At 38.0% G+C, this 13889-nt stretch overlaps 2 protein-coding genes across 5 annotated transcripts in view; both read left to right on the forward strand.

Annotated features, from left to right (window-relative positions):
• The window catches only part of rapgef4a (Rap guanine nucleotide exchange factor 4a), a 40745-nt gene extending 39582 nt beyond the window's left edge, over positions 1–1163 (forward strand). For all 4 annotated transcript variants that reach the window (XM_031743184.2, XM_039600562.1, XM_039600563.1 and 1 more), the window contains one exon: positions 475–1163. In XM_031743184.2, coding sequence (XP_031599044.1) covers positions 475–602 — 128 coding nt within the window. In that variant the 3' untranslated portion in view covers positions 603–1163. The remainder of the gene's footprint in view (positions 1–474) is intronic.
• A 2572-nt stretch (positions 1164–3735) lies between these two features.
• Positions 3736–13889, forward strand: part of zak (sterile alpha motif and leucine zipper containing kinase AZK) — a 29505-nt gene continuing 19351 nt past the window's right edge. The window contains exons 1-4 of the mRNA XM_031743177.2: positions 3736–3809; positions 6064–6281; positions 7742–7931; positions 10154–10241. Coding sequence (XP_031599037.1) covers positions 7773–7931; positions 10154–10241 — 247 coding nt within the window. The 5' untranslated portion in view covers positions 3736–3809; positions 6064–6281; positions 7742–7772. The remainder of the gene's footprint in view (positions 3810–6063; positions 6282–7741; positions 7932–10153; positions 10242–13889) is intronic.

Consider the following 13889-nt stretch of genomic DNA (forward strand, 5'->3'; position numbering starts at 1 on the left):
TTGATGTCTATTAGATACATCTTAGAATAAACCTGTAAGCTGGAATAGAGCTAATAGAAGAGGCCATGCTCCAAGAAAGCACATTGGGAGAAATTCTGACAATGCAACTAGCTTCCCATAATTTTAATTTCTTATTTCCAAAATAAAAAACAATATTCTCACAATGAGTTGAGAAAAGTACCCATTTTGACTGACTGACAGCAAGCTGTGATATTGATCTTTTGAAGTTTAATTGGAGTATAATATTGGTATCTCTGAACCTTTAACATCTATATTTGATCATTTATCCAGCTGTTTCCCATTAATCCCTTCATATTGATTGCCCATACAGCTTAGATGAACTCAATCAGCAGAAATATTTTTTAAAAAAAAGCACAAATATTTTAGGTTCCTGCCTGATTTTGCTATATGATGAACTTACAAATTTTTCTTGCATTTTTTTCCTGACACTGCCCATCTTTTCATTGAAATCAGGTCCAGAGTCACCACTGCCAAGCAAGAACCACCCTGACGTTTGGACTTATATTCGTCAGCTTAACGTGATCGATAACCAAAGGATGCTTACTCAGCTCTCTCATGGACTTGAGCCCCGCAGGTCTTGAAATCCACTCAGGGACAGAAACATTACACGAAGACGCTACTCCATGACGTGATGTGCGCTCGCTTGGGATGAGTTTACTTAGTACAGGATTGAGGACCCGATGTTGTATCAGAAAATGAGATATTGTTTCAGAAGCCTGCCTTGTTAAGCTTTTTCTTACAGTAATTTGTGATATTTTAGCAGTAATTGTTGGCGGGTGAAGTACCTCCTCGTATCATTGTCGTGCAGATATCACAGCAAACAGCATGAAGGAATGAATGATGTTTGGAGGGATCTCATTCATCAAACTGTGTAAGATTTTAGATGTAAACGCTATATGATGCTGACGCTTACAGGTCTCAATATTCCTGATATTCAGTTGTTTCGTATATTTTGTATCAGACAATATTTATACATATTTAAGTTTTTAAGACTCTTGTGTTGTAAATTGTATACAGATATTTATTTTGACAAGCATGCAGAGGATTATGATTGTTTTACTTTTTATTCATGTGAGCACATTTCTCTTTAAAGCCTGAGATATCATAAGTGTCTGAAAACCTTTTTGTGCGCTCTAAATAATAAAAACTTTTAGATGTATTTGTTCAACTTTATATTTATTACTTTATAAAGACAGTTTGAACAGTATACTGTCAGTGTATAAGATGGAAATCAACCAAGACAACTCATGAAATGTTTGCTTACATCTTATTGAATTAGAGCACTAAACCTCAGAGCAGCAGCAGCAACAGCAGCAGAACAGGTCAGCTGATCACAGTCTGTACATTATGAAAATCCACTGGAACACACAATAGAAAAGACTGTGAGCTGTGATTATTTTCATCCCGATTATCATCCCGACTGCACTCATTTTCCTGTTTCGATGTGGAAGCAAAGTCACCCTCTACAATGTAGGCAACTATTTTTTAAAGATTCTCCTTCTTTTTCTCCGCTCATGTTCTACACAAGTGATTCAATTCATTAGAAGTAAAATTTAGAGTGAAATAAAATTTGGATTCCCATGCATTAATATAATTTTATTCTATTAATATAGCACAACGTTCTGTTCACTTTGCACAAAAGTAGCTGATAGAAATGTCCTCTAAAAAGCTACTTTTTACATCCTTACTTAGAATACATTTCAAAGCCAGTACTTTTTCCACTTTTACTTGAGTAAAGAAGTGAAATCAATACTTTTAACTAGTATTTTTTTTAACAAAAATGTCTGTACTTCTACTTAAGTACGAATATCTGTAATTTTGCCACCTCTACTTAACACTAGCCTATGAATCATTTAAGCATAAAACTCATTCAAGCATAAGTCAAGGGATGAATCACCGTTGTATCTACATAACAGACAAATTAGCAAAGAACAATTTTTAAGTTCTTTAGGAACTTTGTTACTAGCAGCCTGTCACAAAACTTGTTCCCAAATCAATCTGTTGGACCTACAAAAATAATAAACATAGCACAGTCTGAAAAACAAAATTGTGTTTTTGCACCAACGAGGTGATTCTCAAACAGCTGTTAGCTAAAAACTTATCTTGACATGCTATGTAAAAAAATATTAAGGAAAATGGATTAGGACTAAAGAAGTGGGAGACCCACAAACTATCTATAGTATTTGAAAGTCATGACTTTAAGAAACAAGGGGAAAAAAAGAAAAAAGACCTGACAGGACCTGAGACATGCATCTGGCTCTTCAGCTGATCCATCAACATGCCTGGAGAACTATGGCTGCTCATTAAAGCCTCATTAGAAATGATCTCAGTGGAAAGGTGGCTGTCAAGGAGTCCTTCTTAAGAAAGTGAAACATGAAGAAAAGGCTGAGTATGCCAAATTACAGAAGAATCGTACTGAAAAAAATCTGTGGCAACAAGTCTTATGGAGTAATGAATCCAACTACGGAGGAGGTCAGGAGAGTGGTGCGTGCTGTGAGTGTCTGCAGCCATTTGTAAAACATGGTGGAAGCGCTGCAATAATTTCTAGCTTCATTTCAGCCAGTGGTGTTGGACCTCTTGTCAAAAATAATGGAAATATGAACACAAATGTACCATCAGAGTTTGATCCACCATGCAATACCATCTGGACACTTTTCTGATTGGCTTCATTTTTCAGCATGACAATCATCCCAAAAGGCCTATGCAGTAAAAAAACAAAACAAAATCCAAAAGAGACACGGATAACAAAACAACGGAGTATTATCACTCATGGATTGGCCTCCCCAGACCCTGAAGCTCAACATCACTGAAGCAACATGGGATCTTAACAGAGAACAGAACAAAAGTCAGCCAAAGAAGAGCTTTGAATGGGCGTCAAGAAGTGTCCATATTCCCAAAGACTACCTAAAGAAATTACAAGATGTTTACCTAAGAGAGTTCAGGCTGTGTTGAAGAATAAAGGTGGTCATACCAGAGAGTGACTTTCAAGCTAATTTCAATGGTATAAAGAAATAAAACAAAAATATAAAGAAATGAGGAGTGGCAGACTGCTTTCTATCTTGTAAATCAGGTTCTGCTTTAAGAAATAGCAGTTTATTAGTGCTGCTGAACCTCTAGTGTAGATTTGTTTAGTTAAGCTGGTTTCATAAAGGATTTCTTCTGAAAGCTTAAGCTGAAAATATTTGGGGCAGCAAGAAGGAATTAAATGTAAATTAATTCTTATCTCAGGTTTAGCTTTGAGTGATTTGGCGTGTCTGATCAAACATTAATCATCATCACTTCCATTCATTTCTAGAAGTGCATTAAACATTTTTATTGTTGACTTATACTGTTGACCTGTGAATTGTGTCAACACTGAAGCAGATGGTTGCTTTATATTTTCCATTCGCCACTACATGAGGAAAGAATGAGTCACTGACAGCTTTTAAGTTTGCAGAAATGTATTGCCTAGATTTAATATGCGATGAAAAGAGAATCAGTGAATCTGATATCTCACAGTGTTTCTGACGTCACAGTGGAGATTGAAGAAGTACTCATATTCTTCCTCCTAAAGCAGGGGTGTCGAACTCCAGGCCTTGGGGGTGTCCTGCATGTTTTAGATCTCACCCTGGGTTAACACACCTGAATCAAATGATTAGTTCATTTTCAGCCCTCTGCAGAACTTCAAAACATGTTGAGGAGGTCATTTAGCCATTTAAATCAGCTGTGTTGGATCAAGAACATATCTAAAACCTGCTGATGTAGCTGGCCAAAGGTTTCCTGATGGTAAACACTTATAGACAGTTGGGGTATGTAATAAATCACAACTTTGAACTCATCTGATATTTTGTTTATAAAGTCTCGATTTGGAGCAACATTAGTTCTTGTGGAGTCAAAAGTAAATTGAAGTGAATGAAAAATTGTTTTATATAAATTGTACAATATTCTTAAATGCTTTATTAAGCTGAAAAATGCTGTTGAAGGGTTTTTGAGTGATATATTTCTATATTAGTTCATATAGATGGTACAGTACATTTGAATGATTCCTTTGCTTTACGTGGTCTTATTGATTAAGAAATCCACATTGTCGTGAGTTTACATGGATTAAATGAGTCGTTGGTGATCTTATTGATTTCCCACCAAGCTTCCTGAGTTGCTGAAATGATGAAGGTCTTACAGCAATTATGTTTTTTGATGGATTGGGACATGAGTATAGGTCTTTAATAGAGAGAAATCCACAGAATGACTTTTCGATTTCAAGTCAAGGATCTTGTTGCATATCTGAATATATCAATTTTATTATGTCGTGTCATCACCAAAAGAGAAAAAAAAAATCTAACAATCCAATGAAAAGATTTAACACTGCACACTGATCTAAACTTTTGCACATTTACAAATACATCTGAGAACATCTGTGATGAACAACTGCATGCTGCAGCTAATCCAAGATAACATTATGCACAGATCACATATTAACAATTGTAGAATGTACCTCGTGGGCTTCACGGATACAAATGTCCCCAAATTTCTAGCAAATTTCCACTTTCCAGATTTCTGAGTCACAGCTTTGCACTGCGCTCACCTTTTTGCCTTCTATCAGTCGTCTTCACCTATAATAACAACCAAACCCCTCAAAAAAACCCACTTAAACAAAAAATCAGGAGAAAGTTGACAAATCTCAATTTTCTGTCGCCATGCTTCTAAACTATCACCCAGTGGAATGAATCTCAGCTAAAAAACAAACATCCATGCATTTACTTAACCGTTTATCCCAGCTGTCTTGGCACAAATGGCATCTTACGCAACAGACAGGTTGCCAGTCGATCACAGGGCTACCACACACTCTTGTACAGTTAACCTAACATGTATGTCTTTGGACTGTGGGTGGAAACTGGTGCATCCAGAGATACCCCACCCAACCAAAGGGACAACCCCATTAAAAAAGGCCCCACCTAGGCTGACCAGGAGGTTTCATTTCAGAACCTGGTTGCTGTTAGAAGTCACACACCTCATCAACCCTTAACTTTCTTGACAGTGGCAATGCAGAAGTCTTTGGGTGTAGCCTGGGTTTAATTGCTAATTGTGTATACCTGACAAGGTGTTGACAAAGACATTTCTGAGATTGGGTTTGGACTGTCAATGCCTTTTAGAGCATTTAGAGTGGTCTCATCCAGATAATGTCTTTTTCAGGGAAAGCCTTCCATATTTCAGTGAGACAATGCTAAACTACACACTTTTATTACAACAGCATGGCTTCATATTAGAAGAGTGTGGTTGCTGAACTGGCCTACCAGACCTTTCTACAACTCTAAACATTTGGCATATGATGGCATGAAAAGCACGACAAAGAAGACCCAGAACAATTAAGCAGCTAGAATCTTATATAAGGCAAGGACGGGACATTCTCTCATAAAAGTCCAGCTGATCGCTCTTTTCAGATGTTCATAGGCTATTGTCTTGATGCATGCTCAATCATCCAGGTAAGTAAATCCCAAAAGGTTGATTCTGATCATCTGGATGTAGTGTTTTCAATGGGAGAAAGGTTTCGTCACTCATCTAAGTTCATAGGCTATTGTTATACGAAGAGGACATACTGTGCATTAGTAAGCACGACCCTGTCCAAACCTTTTTGAAATGTGTTGCTGCCTAAAAATGGCCTTATTTTTACCTGAAAATTGTAATATTCTAATTAGAAACATTTTATATGATTTCTGTTATTCTATTGTGCATAAAATATGAGTTTCTGAAACTTCAGATCATCACATTATTTTTCATTTACATTTTACAGAATTAAAAAAGTAATTACAGTTTTAAAATACATTTTTAAACATTTTTTACAGAATCAAATTAATTAAAACTACTTTGTTTTTAGTGTACCACTGAGCTGCCCAGTAAGAGCTTGTTAATGAAAAAGAAATAACCACACATGACGTGTGTCCTTTAAGATAAGCATGCTCAGAATAACTCTCTGTCTGGGAAACTAAGTTTAAGAAAAGCATGTCTGTCTGCTGCCTTTTTCAACTACACCTCTAACTTGTAGGCTTTCGTGCTTGTGTCCAACAGGGGGAGCTGTTGCCATCAGTATCACCAGCTGGATTCTGTCCAGTTCAGCAGGCTGAAAGTTGTGCAACCAGTGAAACCACACTGGATCGGGGAAATCAAGCGACGTCACGTGAGATTTCCCGGAACTATCCTTTCTTTCACAAAGTTTGTCTTGTGCCCGGTGCTACCTGCGTGGAGGAAGAGCCGCTCCGGAGTGCCAGCCTTCACACTGAATGTCGGTATGTGTGTTTCGATAATGTTCACCAGTTATCCAATTAGTCTCAATGAGCAGTTTCGACATAGGCTCACTGTCCAGCAGATTAAATATAATGCGAGTCTTGTTTGATATTAAACACAGATTCGTGCAGATGTGTTGATGCAGGCTGTTGAGTGTGGCGTGTTGCATTAATATAAGACTGCTATAAACATGTAACAATAACAAAGTAATACCGCTTTAACTTTACTCATAATTTTGCTCATACTGTATCTAGTTGTTGTTGAATGTTTTGAGCGGTGATTTAACCCTCACACAGGTATTATCTGCATCTCATACACAGCATAGTAACTGAGTAGTGGTTAGATTGGTTAAGATTGTAACATCTGCATATAACCACACTTTTAGCTGTGAAGATGTGACACAAAAGCTGACCTCGCTGTCTCAGTGATTAATTCATCATTTAGTTGAGATTACAGTGACTACCTGTGGTTTGACATATGGCTGTCAGGCCTTGTTGCGGCGCTTGCAGTCGTGTTTGCTATTAAGGGAGAACCTGGCAGCAGTGACTGCAGGAGTACTCCCGTATCCCTGTAACCCTGGCTTCTTGAGTGGTCAGACAATACTTGGGGGGCTGGTCCACTGAGCAAATTGCTGCCAGGCTAAGTATAGCATGAATACAAGTAAATCAGCAGAGAGCAATGGCTCCCCTCTGTGACAATGGTGGCATTTCCCGTTGTGATGGATAGTAATCCCAATGAGGACCCAGGTAACAGCCTTTTAAAAGCCATAATTGCTCAGCTGTAAATGGGAAACCTATGAACAATAGCAATGCTATAATTTCCTGTAATGATGGAATTATTTCTTTACAAGATGCTTTTATGTCGCTACAGACAAACAAAAGGATATGATAATAAATCTGTGTGGTGTCCGGTTTGGAAGCATTATACCACTAACCCTGGCTTACACACACATCATCATGTTTGGCCTCAACACAAGCAAGAAGAGTGCTTTTTTTTTTTTGTTAAATAGAGAAAGAGAATATGTGGATCTCTCAAGGTGTTTTTGTCTTGAAACAAAAGCAGCTTTTATTGTCACAATTGTATGATCTCCCAGCTTGTGTTCCTACTTGAACCAAACCTGCTGGAGTAATCTGCGACTTTAGCTGCATGATCCCAGCATACCAGACATGCCTTTGTCCTTATACAAGCAGAGTCTGGACCCTGAGCCCATTGCTTACTGGTACTGATGAAGAGGACTGTATGTGTAAAAGAGGAAGAGACAGGGGATGGTAGTTTAAAATGAGCGATATCACCCTGCTATGCTCAATCAACCAATGGCAAAGCAGCCTCAAACCTGCAGCCACACTCACAAATGGTGTCTCACAGTGAAGCTTCGCTTTGATGGATTAAGTTTGTTTTACACAGAGGATTTTGTTGTGAACCTGACTTCCTTCATTTCCTGTAATCCCCCTCGCTCTTTTAGGAGCTGACTTGGAACTGAGTGCCATTATGAGATGATGTCTCCCAGCTCGTCTTTCGTGCAAGTCAAGTTCGATGACATCCACTTCTTCGAAAACTGTGGTGGCGGCAGCTTCGGAAGTGTGTACCGGGCCAAGTGGATTTCCCAGGACAAAGAGGTGGCGGTGAAAAAACTGCTCAAGATTGAAAATGAGGTAAGACTCTTAATTACCTGGATCTTTTTTTTTTTCATATATTTTTAATTGTCAGCGTAGTAATCATTTTAATTGCTATCCCATTTAGCAAGATCTGGTGACTTCTGTACCCATCACTCATGGTCATTATACTCCCCCTCTCTGAGCAGTGTGCTACGAAAGAAACATTATTGCCAAATGAAAGAATGTATTTGGCCCAATTACAGCAAAGGCTGCTCCTGAAGTCTCTTTGAAAGCACAGGCCCATTGTCTTAAAGACAAAACAGAATTATCTTTGAAATCTTTTCAGGGAAATCGTATTATGTATGTCGGCCTGTGATCGGATGTTCAGAAAATTGTTCATTGTTTCTTTTATGAAATTGTAAAAGATCACAGATATCCATTCAACTTCACTCAAGTGTTGGGGAGATGATTGTTCAATGGGAATAATAATGTAATCCTTGCACATTGAACCAGATGTTCCTTTAATTATAGTGTTTGGTTACGATTAAATGAGATCGTTTTATCAGGTTTCTGTTCATTCAAAAAAAAAAAAAAATGGTTACACATTAACCTTTCTGGGCCACGATTATGCATTGATACGTCTTTGTATACACTCCAGAAGACTCCATAGGACGAAGAATCTTTGAAAAACTCATTGGCGTCCAGTCAGGGTGTGAGATGCATGCCACTGAGTTCTGTAAAAGTCTGAAAAAGTCAAAGTCTGCTTTGAATTTTCCCGTTGGGGCATCAGGATAACCAGCAAGTTCTCATTCCTGCTTTTTATTAAATTCTTTTTTGTGAATTCACAAATGGCGACTCCTTCAATGATCCACTTTAAGTTAACTGGGTTCTAAATGGATTGCAGTAGATCTTATACAAGCACTCATGTCTAGGTTAGGGTGGTGGAGCTTTTATAATCAATTTGAGGAAGTATTCTATGCAGTTATCAGGTCATAATTTTAACTTTCATACTTTGGGTTACTTTGTGGCTTGCTGCTAATAACAGTCATGTGAAAAAGAAAGTTCTCACAGGACTCTGTGCAGTCCTTTGAATAACAAAGCATTAATTCCATAGGAATTAAGAGGTAAACAGCAGCCAGGTGCTGTTTTTCAAATGCACTTAACAAAATAATCATCAGGAAGTATGATCAACTCTATAAAGTTAGAAGTTTTCACAGTTTGCTTGTTTGGGGCATTCAGTGATATGCCACAATCTTTCCAGGACCAGATGTCCCAGTGAAATTACCCCGAAGTCAGATCATGCAATGCTCTGACAAAAAGCAAAAAACCCAAGAGCTGCATTTCAGACTTACAGACCACAGTTAGCATGTTAAATCTCAAAGTTCGTGAAAGCACAATTCGAAAAAATCTGAACAAGTATGGCTTTTTGGAAGGATCGTCGGGAGAAACCTTTTGCCTAAAAAGAACATGGTAGCACAGCTTAGGCTTGTACGGTTGTATCTGAACAAACCACAAGACTTCTGGGACTATTTTTGACAGAGAAGATGTTTGGTAAGGTACGTATGATGAAATAGAGTATATCAGCATGAACACCTCATACCAACTGTCATGCATGGTAGTGGGAGGGGTGATTTTCTAGGTTTGGTTTGCAGCTACAGAAAATGAGCACCTTGAAGTCACTGAGTTGATCTTGAACTTCTCTGAATACCAAAGTATTCTAGAGTCAAACGTCAATAAAGTTGGGCCATGCAACAGGACAACAGCAAAGGAAAGAATGAAGGTGTTGCAATGTCCAAGTCAAAGTCCAAACCTCAACAGCAGACTTGTCGAGAAGTGTGGTGATATGAAAGACTGATGAAGTCATACAGAAAGTGATTATTTTAAGCTATTGCTCTGAAAGTTGGTTCTGCAAGGTATTTCATCATGAGGTATAGTAGTCAAATAGCTTGTTCTTAAAGGAGTGTAGTTATCTGTAGCATAGTAAATCTGCTATAAGGAAAGTGTACTCAGTGCATGCACGGTATGTGCAATTCTGCTAAGTATGTACATGCTGAATAGAGTGTGAATGTTGTCATTTCCTGAGACTTAAATTAACGGTTGGTAAAGGCGATTTAAAAATAAAATATTACTTCACACACACTGAAATCATGTGTGTACTAAATTATAGATCCAGACTTCATTTATTTAAACTCTAACGCAAATAAGGCTTCTATTTTCTCTTCTATTCTCATGAAAATTCCAAATGGTCTTATCTTCTTGTGTCTGTGTTCACTGGTCAGGCTGAAATCCTCAGTGTCCTCAGCCACCGCAACATCATCCAGTTTTACGGTGCGATTGTCGAGGCTCCCAACTATGGAATTGTCACCGGTAAGTTTATAAATAATGATGCATATTTACAGCAAAGAAACCTCAGTGAAAAACAGCATACAACAGAGCCACCAGATAACGTCATGATAGAAAAGGCAGCAGCCAAATCTGTTCGCATCAGTTGCTCAATGGAGCAGAAGTTTCTATGGAAGTGTGAGTGAATGCCAGAGGCCTCAGGAAGTGCACACATTCATACAGTAGTTGCGTGAGCCTGGTTTCAGTTTTTGTCTAGGTCAAAGCCTGAAAAGAATAAAGCCTCATATGCTTGTGTAGCTGTGAACTGTTGTAAACAAGGGGCCCATCATGCTCGCATCTATCAGGGAATCCTGCAGAAAGTCATTTAAATCGAGCCACAGCTCAAAAATGTGTTTAACATATTGTTCAACCTTCACTGTAGAATGGTGTATATGGAGTTTGACTGTTAAATGTGCCTAATGGTGTCGCTCAGTATTGGTAGAAAGGATGCTATTATAGGCTTGTAATGTAGTTACTCATTCTATATTAAAGATTAAACTTCGCTTTGCTTCTTGTGGTGAACTGACAGCTAGAGTTTTGGTTTAATTGTGCTACTATGAAAAAAATGCCCATGACATTCAGAATTGCTGCATGTTTGGAAATCCTGGTTCTTCCCTTCATCCATCATCTTTCCAATATGTTGTCCTTGCTTTGACAGCTCACTCTCTGTTTAGGAAACAGTAAAAAAAAACAATGAATGAATGAGTGAAACACCCTGACTCACAACAAACATAAGGCATCAAATATAAGATCTTTGTTCTTCTGAAGAGGAAAAATGATAAAGCAGTAGTTTACATGAGTCTCCACTAAATACTTAAAATTGCTTTGAAAGTAAAGCCATGGCTCTATTTAATAAGTGTGCGGCATTACAAACAAGTGGGAGAGACATGGTAACAGATTGTGGTTTTCTGTATTTACCTTTATAGAAATGTTTTGCAAGGGCGTTGCATTTCCTCTGCAGTTTGTAGATAAACTGGTAGCATTCTCAGTTAAACAATATCTAATAATGAAAACATGTCAGAGAGATTCATAATAATCTTTGTTGTCCTGGAAATGAAATTGAATCTTTAGCCATGGCTGAAGACCAGGCCAACTAATATTATGATATAAAAGGAAAGTTAGGAAAAACAAAATAATACAACAAATTATTTTACAAAAAGTAAAAAAACAAAAAACAAAAAATTCAAAGTGATTATTTTTATGTGAAGTTGTATGAAGTTAAATCCGAAGTGGTAGAAATGTATTTGAGAGGATTTACACTTTATGTTCACACTTTTAACGTTTGTTGACATATGAGAGAACAAGAGGTAGTTAAATGAAAAAAAGATAAAAATAAAACAGTAAAACACAATTATTCTTGATCAACTTCAACTGAAAAATAGATCCATCATTGTCAGCACCAGAAACAATTGTTCTCTAGAGGCTACATTTTATTGTGGAGTACCTCAGGGTTCCATCGTGGGTCCCATCTTGTTCTCTCTGTACGTGTTTCCCCTGCGTCAAATGACCCATAAAAATAACACAATATCGCCTTTCGGTCTTATGCTGACGATACTCAACTGTACCTCACATGCTTTGAATACAGTGTTACATGAACTGGATGGCACAGAATGTCCATGAATGAGGTTAAAACAGAAGTTTTAAACAGGACAACGCTTCTGTTTAAAAGAGAAGCGTTGTCCTGTTTTTTGTAAAGTTTTTTGTCTTTCTTTGTTCTATGTCAAGCCACATGCTAAAAATTTGGGTATCTTTAAGTTTGACAACAGCTTTTTACATCTCCAGCTTTTTCTTTCTCAGAGAGATCTTGAGATTGTCGTTCATGCACTCATTTCTACTACTACCTTAGTTCTGCTGGACACTGAGGACTTTCTCAAAGCAATCAGAAAGGAAAGCAAATTTCTTTAAATAGCTTAGATTATTTCATGCGAAACGAATCTCTTTCACCCATGCAAAACCTTCCTGTCATTAAACGCTGCAAGCCACTTTCCACCGTCCCTTATTTACAAGGCATTGCCACAGCAGGTAGCTTTGCATGTTTGATGTGGCAGAATTTTTGTCCTGGATTCCCTTCCTGATGAAAATCCAGGATCGAACCGGGATCTTTTGTGTGTTAGGTGAAGGTGTAACTTACTACACTATGGAGTTAGTAAAATGTTATTACTTAAATTATTTTGTGTAGCACAGTTATGTAAAGCCAAGTCCATACTTTCAGTGTAATTATTTATCTGTAGACGTTATCTAAGTGTTCTAAGTGTCTCTCTTATAGAAGTGTAGAAAGACCTTTGATATTCTTAAAGATGTGCTCTTTCACACAAGGATATTTGGCTGCATCAGAAAGAAAACTGAGATGATTATGAAAAGAGTAATCAGGCTTAACCACATTTTGTAAAATGTTATTCATTTGCCATTTTCTATGTAATAGTGGTAAAAAAGAAAAAGCACAAAGAATCAGAAATCAAATCAAAGTTTAGTGGAAAAACGATCAGTGCACTCTACTCCTTTGCAGCCTCGGTTGTACTTCAGAGCTCCGAGAGGGAAGGTTTTGTTGTCAAGGAGTAGGTTGTGGTCTCTATTTAATAAGGCAGAATCTAATTAGCAGCAGATAGAGGGAAAAAAAACGTTTGCCGTGCTCACATTCATCATCTCTGTTATGGCTGTGTTGACACACAGCATCAGTTCCCTCTTTCTCGCAGCCACTATCTACAACCTATCTGAGAAACCTGATTGTCTCTGTTGACCTGCAGGAGTTTAACAATAACCGCCGTCACTCAGCGGCTTCATAAACCTGATGAATTATAGGAGAGTATTGTTTCAGGGTTAAAGTACATTTGCCAGTTACAGTCATTTTAAGGTGTTTTTTTTTTCCTTCCACTGATTAAGACTCTGCCGTGACACTACGCTAAACTGAAAGTGGATTTTACATTGAAGCTTGCACAGATTATCTAAGGAATGTGGATGGGTGCAAAGTGCAAAAGGAGACACGTATTCGCAGATGAACTAGCTACATGATGTCTCACACATGAGTTTGCTTGTCCATTTTCATTCAGTTTTTGTTGTGTCAAAGTCAAAAAGCAAACAAAAAAAGGTCAACAGGAAACTCTGGCTCATAATAATAATAAAAGTCCTCGGTGTATTTTATGGTCGTTAATTATGTTCCTATCTCGGTGCTTGTGCATGTTTACAGTATTGTGTTGGGATACGATGGGGTTATTGCGCACAAATGGAGGGTCCCTGCTGTTTAGCTGGTGCTTGTTTATCTCTGTTGAAGGACTTTACTTCACAAGATTGCCGCTGTCTACACACAGTAAAGCTTAAAGTTTATGTTCCTGTTTCAACCATCTTTGATTCATCATAGTTGTCTTTTAGTGTTGTCAGCGGTCTTGTGAAGGAGATTTCGCAAAAGTCCACAGAATTTGCAAGTTTCATACATTTCTAATGGCCCATTAGAAATGCACGAATCCTTTGACAAGAGAGCACGAGCAACTTTGTGTTGTAGAAGTTTAACAGCCATGTCCGGAGGGGACAAGAGAGCTCGTTATGACTGGTGCTCACCCACAGCGTCAAGCCGTAGCAATCTTGCGAGACACTATGAGTGGTGTGGCCGAATATCCAATTTGTTTTTGCATAACACCA

The sequence above is a fragment of the Oreochromis aureus genome, linkage group 16, assembly GCF_013358895.1.
Source record: "Oreochromis aureus strain Israel breed Guangdong linkage group 16, ZZ_aureus, whole genome shotgun sequence".
In the NCBI taxonomy this organism is placed as follows: Eukaryota; Metazoa; Chordata; class Actinopteri; order Cichliformes; family Cichlidae; genus Oreochromis; species Oreochromis aureus.